The sequence below is a fragment of the Rhinichthys klamathensis genome, unplaced genomic scaffold (assembly GCF_029890125.1).
Source record: "Rhinichthys klamathensis goyatoka isolate OS25496 unplaced genomic scaffold, OSU_Roscu_1.1 h1tg000395l_1, whole genome shotgun sequence".
In the NCBI taxonomy this organism is placed as follows: Eukaryota; Metazoa; Chordata; class Actinopteri; order Cypriniformes; family Leuciscidae; genus Rhinichthys; species Rhinichthys klamathensis.
Genome location: NW_026606897.1, coordinates 182,605 through 203,283, shown reverse-complemented (window position 1 = coordinate 203,283; position 20,679 = coordinate 182,605). Strand labels below are relative to the sequence as shown.

General features: G+C 39.5%; 1 protein-coding gene across 10 annotated transcripts in view; it reads right to left on the bottom strand.

Moving 5' to 3' along the window:
• Positions 1-20,679, bottom strand: part of col14a1a (collagen, type XIV, alpha 1a) — a 166,406-nt gene that overhangs the window by 110,259 nt on the left and 35,468 nt on the right. For 9 of the 10 annotated variants that reach the window (XM_056234439.1, XM_056234438.1, XM_056234442.1 and 6 more), the window contains 14 exons: positions 12,226-12,381; positions 11,951-12,070; positions 10,898-11,062; positions 10,452-10,613; positions 10,212-10,369; positions 8,564-8,693; positions 6,965-7,107; positions 6,596-6,725; positions 4,577-4,716; positions 4,133-4,259; positions 3,015-3,154; positions 672-804; positions 354-401; positions 113-249 (listed from right to left, as the gene is read on the bottom strand). In XM_056234439.1, the coding sequence (XP_056090414.1) occupies positions 113-249; positions 354-401; positions 672-804; positions 3,015-3,154; positions 4,133-4,259; positions 4,577-4,716; positions 6,596-6,725; positions 6,965-7,107; positions 8,564-8,693; positions 10,212-10,369; positions 10,452-10,613; positions 10,898-11,062; positions 11,951-12,070; positions 12,226-12,381 (1,889 nt within the window). Of the gene's footprint in view, positions 1-112; positions 250-353; positions 402-671; positions 805-3,014; positions 3,155-4,132; positions 4,260-4,571; positions 4,717-6,595; positions 6,726-6,964; positions 7,108-8,563; positions 8,694-10,211; positions 10,370-10,451; positions 10,614-10,897; positions 11,063-11,950; positions 12,071-12,225; positions 12,382-20,679 lie in introns of all 10 variants that reach the window. The other variant, XM_056234440.1, reaches the window with a different exon arrangement.

Here is a 20,679-nt window from a genome sequence, read left to right as displayed (position 1 = left end):
GAGCTTAACTGTTCGAGGAGACAGGAAGAAGATGATGACAAAGAATGAGCTCGCTCTTGTGTTGTCATATTAACATTATGGATTTTTCTGTGCTGTGGTTATGTCTACTCACTGTCTCTTCTGTGCGGTCTGCACTGACATATGTCACTCGGTACTGCTCCACGTCTGAGTCCAGCACCTCCCAGTTCACTTTCATGCTGAAGTGGGTCTCCTCGTCCACCCATAGGTTAGTCACTCCCAGATGAACAACTAGATGATACAGTTCAATTTAGTCACAATACGTTCTAAGGTATCTATCTATCCATCCATCCAATGTTCAAAATTACAGAATGATGAAGTCGCATTTTTCTTACTTGCTGTAGTGGAGGGAATGGTGGTTGGAACTTCTGTGGTCCAGTCCACTGCAATAAACAAAACAAAAGAAACAGAAAAAAAGTGCAAAATGGAGCACAAAACAAATCAAAGCACAATAAAGCATGGCAAAGCAAAACAAACAAAAACCAAAGCAAAACAACAAGCAAAGCGAAGCAACACAACAAAGCATAACAAATTAAAGCAAAGCAAAACAAAACAAAACGAAATAAAACAAGACAAAACAAAACATCAATTAACCAGTATGAGATCATGTAAATTAGCTGATTGGTGTTAAACAACATTACTGGATCTCTTACATGTATTCTCAAGCACAATCACAGCGCTGCTCTCCGTTTCGTCTTTATAGATGGCTGACAGTGAAACCTTATACTCTGTAAAAGGACTTAGGTCTTGAATCACATATGAGTCCAAAGGTCCATTCAGCATCATCTTTATACACACACAAACACAAAAGCACTCAGTTATAAATCAGAGCTGTAACACTGGTGATAATTTGGGGGGGGGGGGGGGATATAAACCACACTTGACTACAAAGAAGAAATAGTCAATTGTACAGATTTATAACAACCATCTTCACCCACAAGTGCAGACTTCCTAGAATCTGAGGGTGATGATGAAGAAAATGGCCATTAGTTCATTTCTGGAGCAAGACATCTACTTCAGGAAAAGATCCAAAGGTGACGGTTCCCATGAAGAGGCCCACGTAGTCATCATTGGGAGGACATTGAGGTTTGATAGACTAGAAAAGGACTTTCTAATAATTTTGTATGTCTGAACTGAAGTCTGCTTATGGTTGTAGCATTAGATGCATTTATAATTAATGGAAAAAAGATATTTTCATTCTATTTTTTTAAACTCAAATTTATGTACATCATTGCGAAGATAAGTCAACAGTATTTTCAGTCCATTTTCCAGCAAAAGCGATAGTAGCAGCCACAGAAATCAGTAAACACATTTCGTCAGATATAAATGTTGGTGGCTGCTCGGCTATGCTATGCCAACAACGAGAACATGCATTTAAAAGCACATCTGCTATCAAGAGAGCTTTGGATCTCAGTCAGCTCTGGGCTGTCCCAGTAAACCCATGTGAGTGAATATGTGTTTCTGGGCTGACTCCTCTGCTCTGGGACATGAAGCTCCAGCCACATTCCAGTTTGCCTCACAGCATGTTATTATTTTCTGCTCTGGTGGCTCTTGGTAAATATATCGACCTGGGGTGCTATCTATAAAAAACAGCTGCACTGACTCCTGGCCAGTAATAAAAACTTTCTCCATCACACACACTTGCACACACTTGTGTCTGTGGTCATGCGTGGCCAGGAGAGCAGTGACGGGACATGTTCAGTATGCTGGTGGTTGTTTTGGTGGTGGTCATTTCTAATAGAGAGTAACAGTTGGCCGCGGGCTTTAGGTTACGAGAAAGTATTGATTGACTCATAAATCATTTTCAAGGACCTCATAAAAATCATTTTTCACTTTCTCTTTTTCAACATATATAGTTTGTTGAAACTAACATATGGCAATGGACGTTTAAAAAACAAAACAAACGAAAAACGAGCGAGTTACAACAGAGAAATGTTGAAAACTCCAACAGAAACAAGAGAATGATCCAAGAGTTCAGGGTTTGGTACATAGCATGACTGCACCATTCTACTGCCAAAAAGCCACTCGTTCTCCACTGGCAGACAAAAAAAAAAGGTTTTGAAAAAAAGCAACATCAAAAATATTTAATTATATTTTAGTAGATGTTTTGCCAGTGACTAACGAATGTATTTATTTTTGAGGGTTATATATTATATTATATTATTAATTATACTATATTTAGTGCTGTCAAAATTAACGAGTTAACGCACATGATTACTTTTTTCAGTTTAAACGCTTAAATGAACAAAGAGATGTGAGAAAATGGAATGCGTGTCAGGTCTTAAAGTGACAGCACCCTATTAAACCAGCTGCTGTCTGTCCTTAATGTTAGTCAAACAACAAAAGACAGAAAATCAAGCACTGCTCTTGACTAAATAACGTTTGTAGCTTTAAGAAGGAATAATCTATATTTAATTTATATTTATACAGTGAAGACTGTGAAATGTTTGATAACTTTTTTCAATTTCTTAATATTTCCTACCTGTTAGACCTACCTAAAAATCTTAAAGCAGTGGTTACATGGGTCAAAAACAATGAAAACAATCACTTTTTGTGCATTTTGATAGGACAAGTAAAAATCTGAACTGATCTCACTGGGCCAAAAGAACAATTGAGACCTGATATATTAAAAGACAGGTAAATGTGACATTTATTATAATGGGTTTATGTGAAGACTGTTTTAAGTTCACTTAAATAAAAAATTGGTTTATTATTTACAGTCTAATAAATGTTAAATAATTATAGCTTTCAATTATACTGTAATGCTGAATGTCTATAATTAATGGCTAAAAATGAGAGAAAAAAAATCTATTTCATAGAGAGATCAGTATCAGTGATACTGGCCTTCTTTCATAAAAGATGCCATTAAACAAATATTTAAAATATAATTTTTATGTTGTTGGCAGCACTAATTATATTATATTATACCGGTATTACATTACATTATATTATATTAGAAAATGTCAAAGTAATCATTATACTTGTAAATGACTGACCTCTCTCTCATATCCTCCTCCAGTGGGTGACCAGGCCAACTTATAGAGCACCACATCCCTGGCAGGATGCGACCAGCTCACCCGGAAACTCTCGGAGGTGACCTCTGATGTCATCAGGCTAAAAGGGGCTGGCACAAGCTCTGATTGAGATAGAATCAAGCACGGGTAAGCAATCCAACATCCTTTGATTCCTGAACTACAATCAGTTATTAAATAATAATAATAATGATTAATCAGTATTTTGTCTAAAATATGTAAACATCCTTAAAACAAGATAGATTTACTTGAAACCAAATTGTTTAAGACAGTAAAGCTGTTTTCAGAGAATACTGCATATACTGAATTAGATATATTTGTATTACTCCATTTGCATTAAATATGGTATGTTTCTTTGATCATTTCTCCTTTTTTGTTCCACAGATAAGAGTCATGAGGCTTTGGAACGACACGAAGGTGAGTAAATGATGACATAGTTTTCCTTTTTGTGTGAACGAATCTTTTAACCAATTTAATTTTGATTCAGTGAATGAATTCCTGATCATTCTCATCTCCACAGAGCGAACAGCATTTACCCTAACAATCACTTTTACATTCAAATAAATTCCCTAGAAATTTCACCACGTAACCTGATAACTACAACGACAAAGTCAGGACACCCAGAGAACAATGAAACTCAGGAAATGAAGGCCCAGATCTATTATAGATTCCAGCAGCCAATCAATGATTACTGAATGCAACAGGCTGCCTCGAAAGTGATGCTTTTCCAGGACAGAGAAAGCATCCATTCCGGCTTTCCAGCGGGAGTAAATTGCAGACTATGTGTGCAGTGAAAATTGTACATTCTGTTGGAGGAGGAAAATACAGAAAAAATATGCACATACATGTACATGTTAAATCAGCATTGATGCGAGTAGACGAGATTTGTTCTTGCCCGTGCTCGTGATAATGAATACCAATGGGCCCTGTCTCTTCTTAGCTTGGGGAAATAATTTACATAAATCCACACCCACAGCCCAGGATATGCTGGCATCCTTAATGCAACTGACAAAACAGAATAGCTGAATTCACCCATTTAAACATTTTTAAGCAGTTCACTGGCAGGGATCAAACAGTCTCACTTGTAGTGAATCCACCACTGAGTGCCTCGGATTGGCCGCCGTCATAGAGAGCAAAAACAGCAACGGTGTACTCTGTTAAGGGTGACAAGTTCTTCAGGTACACATTGGTGACGGGACCCAACTCCACCTGACGAGAAGAAAAATAATACATAATGCATCTCTCTTCATAAAATGATGGAATGAGTGAGTACATTATTATAGTGATTAATCATGTATTCAAAAAATAATAATATACAACTGTATATATACTTTATGTATATATATATAGAATTTAAATATTATTTTAAACGTATTTATTCTTTATAAATATATTACATTTTACTCATATTTAATCATTCTATATAGTGCATATAGTTGACTGGGTTTAAGAGTGAACAAGTGCTTGTTTGTTTAACAGAGAAACAAATGCTTGTCATGTATTGTGGGTCCAGCTACAGTGATCACCTCATTGGTCTGCACACCATCTGTCTTGATATAAATGACACGGTAGCCCTTTACTTTACTGGACACTGCGTCCCAGTTGAGTCGGACAGAGCTGTGGTCAACTTCAGTGACCCGCAGGTTACGTGGAGGTCTCAGGGACACTGCAGGAAGATATGGATTAACGGTCAAACGCTGAATATTCAAGATATTTTTTCTGCTAATAATTATTCTGCAATGGGATTTTGAAAAAGTTTGAAAAAGAGAGCAAACGGATCTGCTCGTGCACGAGGTTGAAGCACGCAAGCATCTACGGGACAAGCCGGATTCCACCATATATTTATGTACACAATAATAATGTTTTACATTGTAGTCCTTTTATTTTTTAATATTTGGCATGTTTGTGTGCTGCTGCGTGTCCCAGTGGGTGTAATACGCAAAGTGTACGTGCGTTGTGCACCCGCCTATAGGCTCATATTACTAATGCCCCTTTAAATAACCAGTGTTGGGCAAGTTACTTTTAAAAAGTAATTAGTTACAGTTACTAGTTACTACTTCCAAAAAGTAACTAAATTAGTTACTCAGTTACAAATTTTAAAAGTAACTAGTTACTTAAGAAAGTAACTATTGCGTTACTTTCAAGTAAAATTAAATTTTAAATGCTCAAATGTGACCCCACCTCTACCCCTCTTTAACGGAACTTACAATACATGTTCAATTATTTATGATAAATCTGAATATTATAATGAAATGGACACTTAATACAATACATTATTAACAGAAAAATGAAACATTGTACACACATCAAAAAAAAAAAAAAATGTTGCTGTGGGACAAAGTGAGACTAGCCTCCAATCAAATGCCATGTAGATATTATGTTTATGTTTATATAGTGGATCAATGCAAATAACACAATAGATGTTTTGGAACTTTTGATATTTATTGCCCCTCAACAGGCCACAACTGGGCAAAATTAAATTAAGCTTGTTAAGCTCGTCGCCATACCTGTCTCTCGTTGACTGACTGGTTTGCTTGTGTTGTTCATTGTGTGTACTGTCCTGTCCGACTATGCGTTATGATGGGTCGTTCGCAATTCATGAGTGTTAGCCGTTAGTGATGATGGATCGACTCGTTCGCGAATGAGCTTTTGATGGGTCGTTCGCGATTCGCGAATGAGGCGACTCTAAGAGCCGGCTCTTTTAGGTGAACGTCGGGAGCTGGCTCGCATATCTGAAGAGCCGACTCTATTTTTACAAATTTAGCCTATAGAAATTAAATAATTATGTAAAAAAAATGTTAAATATTATAGTCAAAGTCATTTAAAGAGCCGTTTGTGAGCCAAAAGAGCCGGCTCTGTTCAGTGAGCTGAGTCAAAAGTGCCGAATGCCTACTACTATGCGTGCTTTCGAACACCCGCCAAACTCTACCTCTGATTGGCTTACAATGACATTTTACTCTACCTCAGTCGTCAGCATTTATGCGCTTGTCTCGTGCTCTGCCCACTAACCAAGGAAGAACAGTAAAAAAAAGTATTTGCCTCTCGCTCAGAGATCTAGTTGGTCTGATGAAAAAAAAAAAACCAGCTTCCTCAGTTATAGTAACGCGCCGCATTTTTTGGCAGTAACGGGAACGGCGTTATTAAGATGAGAAGAGTAATCAATTAGATTACTCGTTACTAGAAAAAGTAATGCCGTTAGTAACGGCGTTATTTATAACGCCGTTATTCCCATCACTGTAAATAACAAAAAGCGCCATTGACTTTAGACCAGGTTTCAGTTGGTCAACGGCGCAGTCTATTTCAGTTGCTCAAAATAGAAACGTGCCATCAATGCGCCTGAACACACCTCGTTTTCAGACCAGCGCGGCCATGGGCCCACAAGTGGGCGCAAATGCATTTGCTATTTAAACAACGTGGCACAGGATGTGAAAATTATAACTGTGTCGGGCTGAAACTAGCAAAAAACACTTGTGTCGCGCCGGGTGTATGATAGGGCCCTGCGTGTTTACATTTTAATTTCAAAACAGATTGGCCTGGACACTCACTGGTGGTCTCCTGAACAGTGGTGGGATCACTGGCCTCCTCTCCGAACATGGCATAGACCGTAACGGTGTACTCTGTGTCAGGAATCAATCCCTTCAGTTCCACATCAATCACCGTCTCATCCACCTTTAGCTGTATCACAAAAACAACAGCAACACCTTTAGAGCAGCATAAAGGCTGCTGAAACAGAGATAAAAAAGTGCAACCAAGGGAACTCAAACGTGATGATTGTTATTCTTCTTCTACAGCTTCCATGAAAAGAGTGTAACGGTGAAGCTACTATTTTGGTGGAAGTGTCATCATGCCAGCGCGGGCTTAACGTTTGCTCAAAGACGGACAGGCACACTCACAAAGACAATTTGCAGCCTCACCTCTCTTTCATCTGTAGTCTCACTGCTCAGTGGAGCGTAAAGGATCATGTACCCAGAAGCCCCTTGTGCATCCCTCCAGCGGGCTCTCATGCTGTCGTCTGTCACTTCGTACAGCTCGAGATCACTCACTGTCGGTAGAGCCACTGAGATGCACACATACAAATCAGACATTTATACTTAACATAGACGTACAGGGAAACGTGTTTTGTTTGTGTTTGCATGTGTGTGCGTCAGGGCTCCGAACCGGTTCAAGGATTAAAAAACAAAAACAAACAACATTTTAACAGGAACAAACAAAACAGAAACACTTGTTTGAAATTACCATTAACCGGTTAGTAACGTTATTTTATCGTTCTGTCTAATATTTTAATTTGGCAGTCAACCAATTATGAATTTAAAATAGTACAGCCTATGCAAATGTGACGTTGATGCATCCAACGTGAGTGAAATGCCTGCGCTCAGCTGTCAAGTCATCATAGGCTAAGTCGCTGGCATTAGCTTTTGGATCTTAGGAGTTTTTTCCCCGAGGATATGTCACCAACAGATTGAAAAGAATTATGAAAATGAATGGCAGGTAATATCCAGCGTGGCATGCGTTTTGAAACCAGAGAAAAGTGCAGGATAGTTTAGAACCGCTACTATTAAATAATTAAACACCATGTTGTCAAAGTTAGTATTGTGGCACTTGCGTGCGTCATTATATTATTAACATTTTACAAGTTCAAATGGAGTTACGAGGTTTTTCACCAGCGAATGTCAGAGATTTGGGTTTTGTCAGTCATTCGAACGGTCGCATCTGAGGCAGTAAGTTCAGCATTACATTTTCATTAGCTTACAGGTTACAAAGTGTATTGTAGCTATATGGGAGCCAGTGTTGGGGAAAGTTACTTTTAAATGTAATGCATTACAATATTGCGTTACGTTCAGTGGCGAATTAAGACTCTTTGGGGACACCTAGATTCACAGCAGTACAGTAGAGGGCACAGCTTAAACAAACCTTTCAGCATTAAAACAAGTTTTAATATCTGACACCATTTAGCTTTTAATTTAATGTTCTTAGACAGAGTATCTTGTTTTACTGGGGAAAAATACTGATTATGAAAACAATTTTCTGCAGTGAATGTTTGTCTTGAGTACTTTTTTCAGTGCCTGGATACGTGTGCATTTCTGATCAGAAGAAGTGCATTCTGAGTTGGATTCTGGGAAAGTGTGAAAGTTAAAGATGACTGATGGAGTGGGACAGAAATAGACAAGATTTTTATTCTGGAAACAAGCACACATGGATAGCCTTTACCACAACACTATCTTCTACCACAAATCAAAGACTTCAAACATCCACTAAATACTGCAGAATTCAGTCCTGTCTTGCTGAGATGACTGACAGGCGTTTGCTATAAAGTAGTGGTTAAGAAATAAACTGTATATAAGAAGGTGCTGATAGAATTGCACAGTAAAGGGTATTTAGGAAAAATATAGGCATGTGGTTTGTGGGTAATACTGTTTGACAGTGAAATTGTGAAGGACACAAGCCTGTAACACATGTGTTTTGAGATGTTCTGTAGTCAATGTTGGTTGTGGCAAGTTTTGAGGATGACTCACATGTGATCTGGTTGCCTCTGAGAGCGTCACTCGCTGCGCTGCGGTACACAGCGAACACTGCAATCTCGTATTCAGTCAGAGAGTTCAAATTCTGCAGGACGACTGAATTCTCCCTGCCGCCCACCACAATCTGTACAGCAAGACAACAGCGGTTTGTGACGCCCAGCACAGCAGTTTGGAGAATGATTATGAAAAATAAGACCAAAAGCCTCAACAGTGTTCAATAACATGGCAAAGTGCAGCACATAATATTTATAGTATTGGGCTGACACCCATCACAAAAAACTGGAAAGGAGATAAAAGAGGCATAATAAACTGGCACTAAGAAGTATTTTGGCATTTAAGCCACAGTTAAAAATGTAAGGCTGTCATTGCTCTTGATAACAAAATATCAAACCAAGTGGTTTATTTTAAAGAAAGAAGAAAACAAAAATTACTTCTAAAACATTGACTGCTGAACATTCGAACATCAGTTGACATGAATAGTAGGCTTTCTGACAATAAGGTCATATATCTTCCTAAACACTTTTACCCTTTCAGTCAATTTTTATTCACTCTCAAGGCAAGGCAAGGCAAGTCACTCTCATGTTGTTCCAAACCTGTATTTATTTATTTGTTCTGTCGAACACAAAAGATATAAAAGAAAAGATATAAAAAAGAAGATATATTAAAAAAAACTCTAAAAATAGAATAAAAGTCAGTGGGGTCTAATGTTGTTTTGGACCCCATTGACTTTCTTTATATGAAGAGAAACATTTTTCAAAATATTGTCTTTTGTCTTTCCGCAGAAGACAAAAAAAAAGACATATAGGTTGGAACAATATGAGGGTAAGTAAATGATGGCAGAAATGTATTTTTTTGCACCAAATATCCCTTTAAGTATGGAGGACCAAACCTGCAAAAACTATATAGAAATTATAATAAGAAAGAAAGAAAGAAAAAAAGACAAAAAAATATTTAAACCAATACAAAAAATAATAATAAATGAAGTAAAAAAAGTAAAAGAAATAAAAAGTAATACAAAAATAAATTCAGGATTAAATTTAATTAAAAGTTAATTATATTTGTTTTATGAAGTCATTTATTCCTTTATTTATTTTCCAATTATTGGTCCTCTGTATTTAAGTGGTGGCTTTTAGTTGGTAGGTTTGGTTTTAAATAAACTAAATAAGGGATGTCCTGTAGCACTGCTAAATAACTACACAATAGTTGAGTAACTGTCACGTTTCTATGTGTTTAAGTTCTGTTTTGTGATCTGGTTTCCCCCTGTCTTTGTGTTTTTGGTTTAGTCCTGTTATTAGTTCAGTTTTGTGATCTTGTTCACCCCTGTCTTTGTGTTTTTGGTTTAGTCCTGTCAGTGTTTCCCCGGTCTGTTTAATTAGTAATTCCCTTCACCTGTGTTCTGTTAATTATCCTATTAGTCCCTGTTCATTTAAGCCCTGTGTTTTCCCTCAGTGTTTGTTGGTCGTCGTCTTTGTATGGTTGTGTGATCTGAGTTCCTGGAGTTTTCATTTGTTTCTGTTAAGTTTAGTTTGTTATTAAAGCAACTATACTGCAGTGCCCGTGTCCTCGTCTTCAGTCCCCTGCGCAACCCTGACAGTAACAGATTTGAAAGCTGTGATAGAGGATAAAGTCTTTGATTGGTCACCTCTTCCAGAATGTCTGCTCTGGTTGGATGGTAAACCACCCGATATCTTTCCACACTTCCAGGAGCATGAGTCCAGGACACACGAAAACTGTGTGCAGTCACCTCAGAAATGACCAAGTCCTGGGGTGGGGACGCAGTCTCTTCAGTGACAGAATCTCCTGGCAATGAGGGAATCGTGAGACATTAGATCCCATTCCACACATCAGAAATGGAAGTTTAAACAGCAGGTAAAACACTCACGATTCATTTCATTGTCCTGTTGCTCCACTCCATCACACACCTTCCTGGTCAGACCATCCACTATGGTGCTCATGATACTGAAGTCAGCCACGTTATAAACGTGTGTGTCCTCTGGTTCAGAGGCGATGGCCTTCAGCTCGTTCTCATCAGCATTCTTCACACCTACGCACAACCAAACATATTCAAAAAGGTCATATTCCCACTTTTCTGGAATATCTATAGGAGACAGCAAGTGTTGATAATGTATCTGTGTTGACAGTCTACAATCTTTTGCAAATAATTATTAGTGATAAAATTCACAAATGACCCCTGAAAAGCTCAGCAACATTTATACATCAGCCCTGAGGATGTTTATTTAACACTGGGTGGATACTTTTTCTACATACTGCATAAATGAAAGTAGATGAACTTTTATACACAAAGATGCATGAGGCATCCTCTAATACCAATGGCAAATAACTCGACTCCAGCACTTCTCAGGGTCTTAGCAGGTGGGATAACGTCATCCTGGGATTTGCCGTCGGTTATCAGGATTCCAATTTTGGGAACATCGGTACGAGCCCCAGACTCAGGTTTGAAGCTGTTCTCCAGGATGTAGGTAAGAGCAAGACCTAGACAGATCAAAATATTAAATTAAAGAATTTCAAAATAAGAAGTAAAGTCAAATTTCACTTTATAATTCATATTTTTGAGAAATAAACTCACAATTATTAGAAGTTGCAATTGTACGATATTAAGTTACAATTACAAAAAGTGGCAATTGCAGTAAAAGAAATAAAGTGGTAAATAAGATAAATAAACTTGCAATTGTCAGTTATAAAGTTGCAATTATGAGAAAACAATGAAATTATGAGAAATAGTAACAATTGTGTAGTCACAATTATGAGAAAGTTGCAATTGTGAGATATAAAGTTGAAATTCTGAGATATGAAGTTGCAATTGGGACAAAGTTGAATTCACAATTACAGTACAAGAAATAAGGTTGCAAATACAAAAAAATGTTGAAATTGCGTATTACAAAGACGCATAATTGAGAAATAGTCACAATTGTGAGATATAAAATTACAATTATGCAAAAGTCACAATTGTGACCTATAAAGTTGCAATTCTGAGATAAGAAGGTGCAATTGTGACAATGTTGCAATTAAAAAAAGTTAATTCGCAATAACAGTACAAGAAATAAAGTCGCAAATACAAAAGTGAAGTCATAATTAAAGCACAATAAATAAAGTCGCAAATATGAGAAATACTAAATAGCGCCTATAGTGCCTGGTCATGTTGGACTGGCCAGTTAGTGAATGAAACGCAGGTTTCTGCACTAATAAACTGCACACAAAGTAAAATACTGCATTTGTTTATGTGAATTTAACCCTACACCAATGTAGAATTTGTACATCGGTAAAATGATAGAACTGGTTGTGACCAGTTTCACCAGGCACAATATACGTATTCTTGTCTCTAGAACAATGGAAGAAGTCTGGAAAAACACAGCAAATTACCTGTGAGAGTGTTGCCTCCCTTGTAAGGCAGGTTTTTGACAGCATCTATTACTGCATCTTTTGTGCTGAAGCCATTCAAGTGCCACTCAATTCGTGGATCTCCGCTGTACTGGGCCAGTCCTAAAACACATAAAACACATCCAGGGAACACATTGGCACTTTATAGATCAATTGAAAAGTCGTCTAAATTAATAAATGATCCTGTAAATCTATTTTTAGGTCAAAACAGTGATTGAATTATTACGAGTGAATAAGAGTGAACTCATTGGACCCACCAATCCGGGTTTTGTCTATTCCTACATCGAAGGCATTGACCAGGTTTTCAAGGAACATGCGAACAAGACGGAAATTGATTCTTCCGATACTCCAAGATCCATCAACCAGGATGACAATATCTGCGACGGCAGGAGCTGTGCATACAAACTGATCCACTGGATTATGAGAGATAGACAGAGAAACAGAAAAAGAAAGAGTGAACTTCGTTGCACTTATACAGTCCCTCTGAAGAAACAAACAAACTCAACAGTCTGCAGTCTGTGAATGCAGGTACGGTTTTATTGAACCACTTTGTCATTGCACAAAGTATCATCATAGGGCGGGGAAGAACATGTTTGATTTATGAACACAGCGGCAACAATCAACCAAAGCACAATTATTTTACTCATTCAATTTTAACAGCAGTAGTGAGAACAGCTCTGGGATCCACACCGGCTAGAGACAACTTATGGCATCTTGAACTCGAACAAATCATGTGTGTGTTTATGCCTCTGTGAGTGTGACGGTAACTCCTGGCAGTCCTACTGTGCAATAACGACACATACACACACAGCGGGGGTAAAGTGATGAAGTGTCAGTATGGGCAGTAAATCTGAGGAGCACAGGACCACAGAGCTCAGCACTGCATCATGGGAGTCTGTTTTGTCCCTCCCTCAATCATTTATTTCCACAGAAGGCCTTATAGCATGATACAAGTCTTCTTGTATCTAAGAGCATTAGTGTTTGGCACCATCTACAGAGGGTTGAAATACAGAACAGGGAAAAAACTATAAACTCTAGTCGCAGACCTGAATACAGAGAAACCCGTTGACACAAAGATGGCAGCGAGGAGTAGATAATGGAGGCTCTTAATCTGGGTCTAATAACATGTTTATATAAGCTTAAAAGTGAAGAAATTTAAAGAAATGTAAGTTTCAGTAAAAAAAAACGTATTTCTTTCCAAACCAGATTTTCATTCTTCCATGGAACACAAAAGGTAAAAAAAAAAATGTTTTCAATATAACGGAAGTGACTGTGTCAGGGTTTGAGATGAAGCGAGGACTCAATTGCAGGGAAATGAAGGCTTTTATTAATAATAAAAATAAAACAAAATACAAACAAAAACTACCCCGAGGGGGAAGACTTGACTTGACTTGATCAGGTAACAAGATGGGAGGGGCTAGACAATCAACAGGAGAGCACATGGCACAAGGAAACATACATGACAAGCCATGTGTCACCTAGCATGACAAAAACACAAGCACATGGCCAGTAAAACAAATCACAAGCCATGTGCTAACACAAAACGAGACATGCATGCAGCTCATGAGAACACTCATAAGCCACGTGTTCACACAAAACATGACAACATGAAAGCACACAGCTAGTGGAAAACACAAGCTGTGTGCTACACAGCACAAGACAAAACATGACATGAAAGCACGCGGGCGATGTAAACACGAACGGCGTGCTACACAAAACACAACACACGTGGACAGAAGAGTGTACGGCCAGAGCGAACTCGAAACCACACGCTCAAACGACAAGACAGAGCGCACGGGAACGCTCAAAGCCGCGCGCCCACTCAAAGACATAACAAAACAGGAGTGTCAGAGCTCTGTCACAAAACCAAGAAATCAACTCGACAGAAGTGACAGAACCCTGACAGACTGAGGACTTAAAAAAGATGCAAAAGGACCATAAAAGTAGTCAATATAACTTATATTCCTTTTATTTCATTTGATATTTTTTGGTGAGGCACAGACAAAAATGTATTATTCACAAATAATCTTTTATTTCAATGAGTTGCTAACTGGGACCAATAGAAACAAACAGTTGAGAACTCGAGAACCAAATCTTCGATTTGTAATGAACGATTCAGTGAATCAAAAATATTTGACTCAAAAGAACAATTCATTCACTAATCCTATGTTCTCTCATGAGATTTTCAGTGAATAATGAATACAATTTTGATATCTTATGCAACAATTTTCAGTGAATAATTAATATTTTGATCTCGTGAGAAGATTTTCAGTGAATAATGATTAAAATTTCTATTTATTATGTGAATATTTTCAGTATATAATTATTTAATTTTTCACTTATGTGAAGATTTTTCAGTAAAAAAATATTTAACTTATCTCTCATGTGAATGTTTTCAGTAAATAATGACAAATTTGAATCCATTATGTGACAATTTTCAATGAACAACAAAATTTCAATTTTGATCTTGTGAGAAGATTTTTAGTGAATAATGATTTACATTTTATTTTATTGTATTAATTGATTATTTTGTTGTATTTCTTTATGTATATTTGTTTACAATATTTATTACATATGACTTACTAAAAAACTTTTAGGCAAACAATGTAGCACATATGTCAAATGTAGCACTTTTATACTTCTTACTTTTTTTGTTATGTATTGTTATGTATGTGTTGTGGAGCATGACAGCCTCATCCCTCATTAACTTTCATTATTACCTTTTTGTGTTTCATTAATAAAAAGATTACATAAAAAAACATCAAGGTATGTAAATAAAGACTTTTCTTTTAAATAAAGAAAATAATGAATAATGTTTTTGAGTAAACCACCACAGGTACTGAAAATCACATCATGGTAGGCAAATCTATTAGGCATGTCTGTTGAATCAGTTTAGTTTTACCACAACGAAACGATTTGGCTCTGAGAAAACACTCAATAAAAACCGCCATTCAATTGCTGCAAGACGTTTAATTAACTCCTGCGCTTCTTAATTCCTCTCTAACTATTTATGTCTGCAAATAGTGGCGTAGTTCGATCCATGCCACTACACAAAGAGTGGCTTGTCAAGACACAGGGACCTTCTGCTGTTATCAGTGAGCCATTGAGAGCCCTGGTATCACTAATCCACGTTAGCTCCTCTATCAGAGAACACAGGGCTGATTGTATCCTGAGATTCAGAGGTGAGGATACATCAGACCCATCAGCGATCCGGCAACATCGATTTATTAAGCCCTAAGTGTCCCTGGACTTATCTACTAAGCAACAGACTCCTCATTGCTGCCTTGGAAAACCCATAAAGGTCATGCGATTGCAATAGGATGCCATGGAAGTGCTTGCTGCAGTGCTGTCGGGCTGCACAAGCTCTTTTGGTTTGCGGGACGTCCTCTGGGAGCTTTCAATCATACATATGCTGGAGGAAAAGAAGAAGAGACAAGCAAATGAGATTAACACGACAGACAATGCAATCAACTCTTTCGCATCCTTCATGAATGCAAAATCAAAGCAGCGGCGGTATGATAAATGCACTATGCATGTAGAGCTTCATTAATTATACCTTTTCTGGCTTCAATGTCGTCGCCTGTGTGTACCATGGCGTCTCCAGACATATGAAATATTCACTAGAGGTGAGACGCCACGGGCAAGTCCCGTGGCAGGTCACGTTTATTGTTCTCATTAGATGCATATTAAGATTAACTACCGAATAGACGCTCTTGCTGTTCCTGTCAGAACTCTCGTGTCAAAAATTTGTCAGCTATCTTGACTCCCTTGTCGCTTAGGTGTCTAGACTACTAATGTGGGGGGAAGGAGGATTCTTGCTCTTTCAAGATATTGAATAATGAGTTTTTAGTAAGCATGTCTTTTTGGCCACCTTTCAACTCTCTTTGAGGTGAAGTCATTAAGAAATACAGGGATGTTGAAGGGATAAAGATATAGGAAGCCTGAGGTTATAACAGACTGCTTGCTATCTAAAGTGGTTCTTAATATGCTGAAAGTCTCACCAAAATAATTATGTTTGTGCTACCTACAAACAGCTATTATGAAATACAACACATTCAACAGGTTAGGACATTTAAGAAGTTCTCCCCCAACTCTAATTGGTGACAAAATCCTTATAAAATGTTACAATGTTGTTTATAATAATATTATATAATATAGTTTCAAAACAGCTTTACAGGAAAATAATGCAAGTTTGTTTCTGCTATACAGCAGATTGTAAGGAAAAAAATGATGTGGACGTCGAAGATCTCAAAAATGAAGTTTATTACAGCAAAGCAGTGGCAAGGTACACAAAGCACATTGGGTTCACTGGCAACAGAATGAACCCAGAACATCCAAATCTTAAACCTTTTATCCTGTTACAGTTTACCACTCTTAATGTAAATTAAGTTTCTCTTGTTGTAACAGCTGTGGTCTGTATGTTAGTGAAGTTTTGACACCCCATTCTAATTCTACAATTAATGACCATTTGTTTAGGATGTAATAAACCCAAATGGTGAAGAAACATCTCGGGTTACGACGGAACGAGACGCTGCGTCGAGATGCTGTGGGAACGCCTCTACGTGATTGCGTCATGAAGCACGTATGAAATCAGTCCAATTGCGTCATCGACCAGGAAACTTTAAAGCATACCTGGAACAAACAGTCACTAGCTTCTGATAGGCTGAAGCAAGTCGCTCACAGGCATGCAGGGAGTATGGCAGGGCAACACAGCGTCTTGTTCCCTCTTCAGGGAACCAGGGTTACATTCGTAACCCGAGACATTACATTTCAAGAGAACCTCGAGCTGCGCCGAGACGCTGTGGGAACGAGAATGCCCGAACGCCATACGAACCAGAGCTTTTCTAAATACTGAGAGCACAACTAAGACAAGAGCACCTGTGATCTTGTGAGAGGACCAGCCTGCCGCATACCACATCCTGCAGGGATACCTCCTTACGTAATAAGGCTTTCTAAGCCGCCATACCCCTGTCCTGGCCTACAAGCACCAAGGCGTAAACGTGCACCTACGGGTTTCCCCCCAGGGATACACCACCAAAATGGACATGGTAGGCAGCTAAGGCCGCCACGTACTCCTTCAGTGTGGAAGAGGATAACCCTGCGGAAAACAAACCCGCAGTAACTCCAGCACTGTACCAATCGGGCAGTTAACTGGGCCCCACTGTCCGAGATCCGCTCTATGAAGTGAAAATCCATCACTTCAATACATACAGTTTCCTCGTGGAGGGAGCTCTTGAGTGAAGTATGGTCTCCACAACCTCAGTTGAGAGACCAAAGTCTATGAGTTGGGCCCCCTCAGAGGCCAAACTCACAGGTTCCATATCTCTGGGCTGGGGGGGGTCACCCCTCCCAATTGAGACCGAAGGTCCCTCCTGACTGGAATCTCCGAGGGAGAGCTGTCGAGGAGGGACACCAGGTCCGAGAATCAGTCAGCTCGGCCAGTATGTACTAGTATGTACAGTATGTACAGTATGTACAATCCCGGCGGACCTTCTCCAGAACTCCTGGGAGCAGAGTAATCGGGGAAAACCGTACAGATGTAGCCTCGGCCATATCTATACCAAAACGCCCAGCCCCAAGGGAGCTGAGTGTGTGAGGGAGAACCAAAGAGGACAGTGCGTCGTATCCTGAGACACGAACAGATCCACCTGTGCCTGGCCATAAACCCCCCAAATGTGCTCCACCACCTCTGTGTGGAGCCTCCATTCCCCGGGCCTCAGCCCCAGCCTCAACAGGATGTCTGCTCCTACTGATGTCCTGGAATATAAATTGCTCTCAGGCAGAGCAGCTTCCCTAGGGAAAACAAGAGAATCTGGTGCGCCAGTTTGCATAGTAGACGTGAACGCAGATCCCCTTGATGAATTATATAGGAGACCACCGAAGTGTTGTCTGTGCAAACAACACGTGATGGCCCCTCAGGTCTGGTAGGAAGTGTCTCAACGCATTGAAGACCACCATCATCTCCAGGCAGTTTATGTGCCACGAAAGATGATGATTCCTCCACAGACCTTGAGCTGAGCGCTATCACCGCTCCCCAGCCAGTGAGGGAAGCATCTGATAAGAGCGAAACTCTATAGCAAAAAGTTCCTAACACTGGACCCTGGGATAGTGGGTTTTCCCCTCGGGGAGGGTCTCATGTACAGCAGGCCAAAGGGTATCACATTGGATGCTGCTGCCATGAGGCCCAACAGTCTCTGAAACTGTTTCACAGTGAGTGACTGGCCTAGCTTTAACTCTTTCGTGGCTGTGAGGATAGCAGCTACACGAGCAGGCGATAGACTGACTCCGCTAGAATCAGCCTATGTAGTCTACGTCTATGTAGTTCAAAATGCGTATGCCCTGCAGCCTGAGCGGGGCCAGAGCTGCATCTACGCTTTTGGTGAACGTGCGGGGTGATAGAGCTAGACAGAATGGAAGCACCCGATATTGGAACTCAGGAAGTTCCTGTGCTGAGGGACAATGGAAACATGGAAGTATGCGTCTTTTAGATCTATCGTGACAAACCAGTCCTCGGATCTGATTTGAGTCACGATCTGTTTGAGTGTCAGCATTTTGAACTTGAGTTTCTTGACTGCACGATTCAACTGACGAAGATCTAGTATAGGACGCAACCCCCCATCCTTTTTCGGAACAATGAAGTAACAGCTGTAAAAACCTGATTCTCTGTCGGGTGAATACACATGCTCTATAGCTTCTTTTGCTAATAGAGTTTTCACTTCTTGCTCCATTACCAGAGCCTGCTCGGGATGCACTAACGTGAGCAACACCCCGTTGTAATGTGGTGGACGAGAACCAAACTGGATTCTGTAGCCTTTCTCTATGATCTGCAGGACCCACTGAGATATATTTGGCAGATTATTCCATTCTGTCAGATAGTCTACTAAGGGTACCAGCCTCTCGAGACTGGCCTCTGATGTAATTGGAACAGCCACTTCGGTGACCTGAAGTATACTGGCAGGAAACAACCGAACTGACTGTTTTTGAACCCCCTCAGAGGGTTCGAGTTTAACGCAGCGTTGTTGTGAAACTGAGCCGTGTGCTCGCTGGAGACCGCTGCAACCCGAGGCACCAAGGGTGGCACCGTGTGCAACAGTGGCGTCAGGACCTTTCTTTGGCCGAAGTCTTTTTCGCAGAAACAACGGTCCCCAGATCCATCTTCTGCTTCAAAGGCTTCGGTTGAGAATGCCATCCCAGTCCCCAATCTTTCTGAGGGGGAGCACAGGAAACGACACTCTATCCTGTAGGCTTCATGTTTTTACTCCAATCTCATTTTATAACGTCATAACGAATGGAAACATTTGAAGTAACATATGATATTCCATATATTTTTCTCTAGTGTAGTGTACTGAAGTGTTCTTAACAATTTATAGGCCGCCTGCTATAGGCTATTGTTATTATTATTTTATGCAGCCCTACATGTATATGCCTACAAGCACAACAAACATGGTGTGTGACTGTTCAAGTCTTTAGATCAGTGTGTTCAATAATGTGCTTTGTTTGTCCTGTGTTGTGTATTTTTGGATTAAGTTGTGTTGTAAATATATCCATACAATCAAAAAGCCATTCTTTTTTAAATCTCTACTCATTATTTGTTCTAGTTCCCTCACAGTCACATGTCAAGTCACTAACACAAAACATGTCTTACAAATTTTAAGTCAATATATTGTTTTATCTGAATGAGTACGCAGGATGATTTTCGCATAGTTTTTAAGCAAATATTCTAGGCTACGTGATACAATTTCAAAAGTCTTATGAAGAAATAATCAGTATGGGTTTCATGACCTTATTTCAGTGACTTTTTTTTATTTCTATTTTTAAACCACGCATAAATGTCATTATCTCAAATTTACAAACTTTTACATACATGCTGCTGGCATAAAAATGTCACAAGTAACAGATATAAGCACAAATGTCAGAGCATGTCAGAACACCTCCAGGGCCCAGAAAACACCTCAGACCTCAGAGGGTTAAATGCAGCCAACTTATTTAATTCCTCAAAATTAAACATAGTAAAAGATCAACCAGACAAGTCAACATAGTCTGGATGAAAGGCTGAACTATATTAAAATAGTTTCAACATACAATAAAATATTCATAAATTCATAGCTTGCAACACACTATGTACTCTTAATCTATGCATTGCCTCAGCCAATCGATTCTTATTGCATAGTCTTTCTTTTTCTTTTTTCTTTTTTTTTGTTAAGAAAACGTTTACAACAGCGGGGGAAAACTCCCGATAGTGCACATCCACGTCGGGAAATTTAATAAATGAACACAGCCCGCCCCCTTATTTTCATTTTTATATAGAGCTACATGACCGTGCATGCTCTTCATAGATGAGGGTGGTGAGTTCTTATTCCCCCGCATCGATGCTCAGCACCTCTACCTCCTCAGAGATAGACTGCTGAAACACCGGGCTCTCTACCAGGGCGGAAGAAGCCGTGGCGCGACCTCCCGATCCCAGAGAGAAAGTGTTGGGTGAAGGCAGAGAAAAGGCGGAGCCCGTCTCTAACCCCTCCACGAGATCCATTTGCAAACCCCACAACACCAGCTTCCGTGCTGCCTCTGCAACAACGGGGCCGGTACTGCGAGGAACGCGAGCCTGAACACCCTCGAGTGACAGGCGAGAACAGAGCGAGTAAAGCGAAAGTAACTCCCAATGCTCATAGTCAGTGCCCTCGAGCGATGACAGATCATGCTCCGTTCCAAAC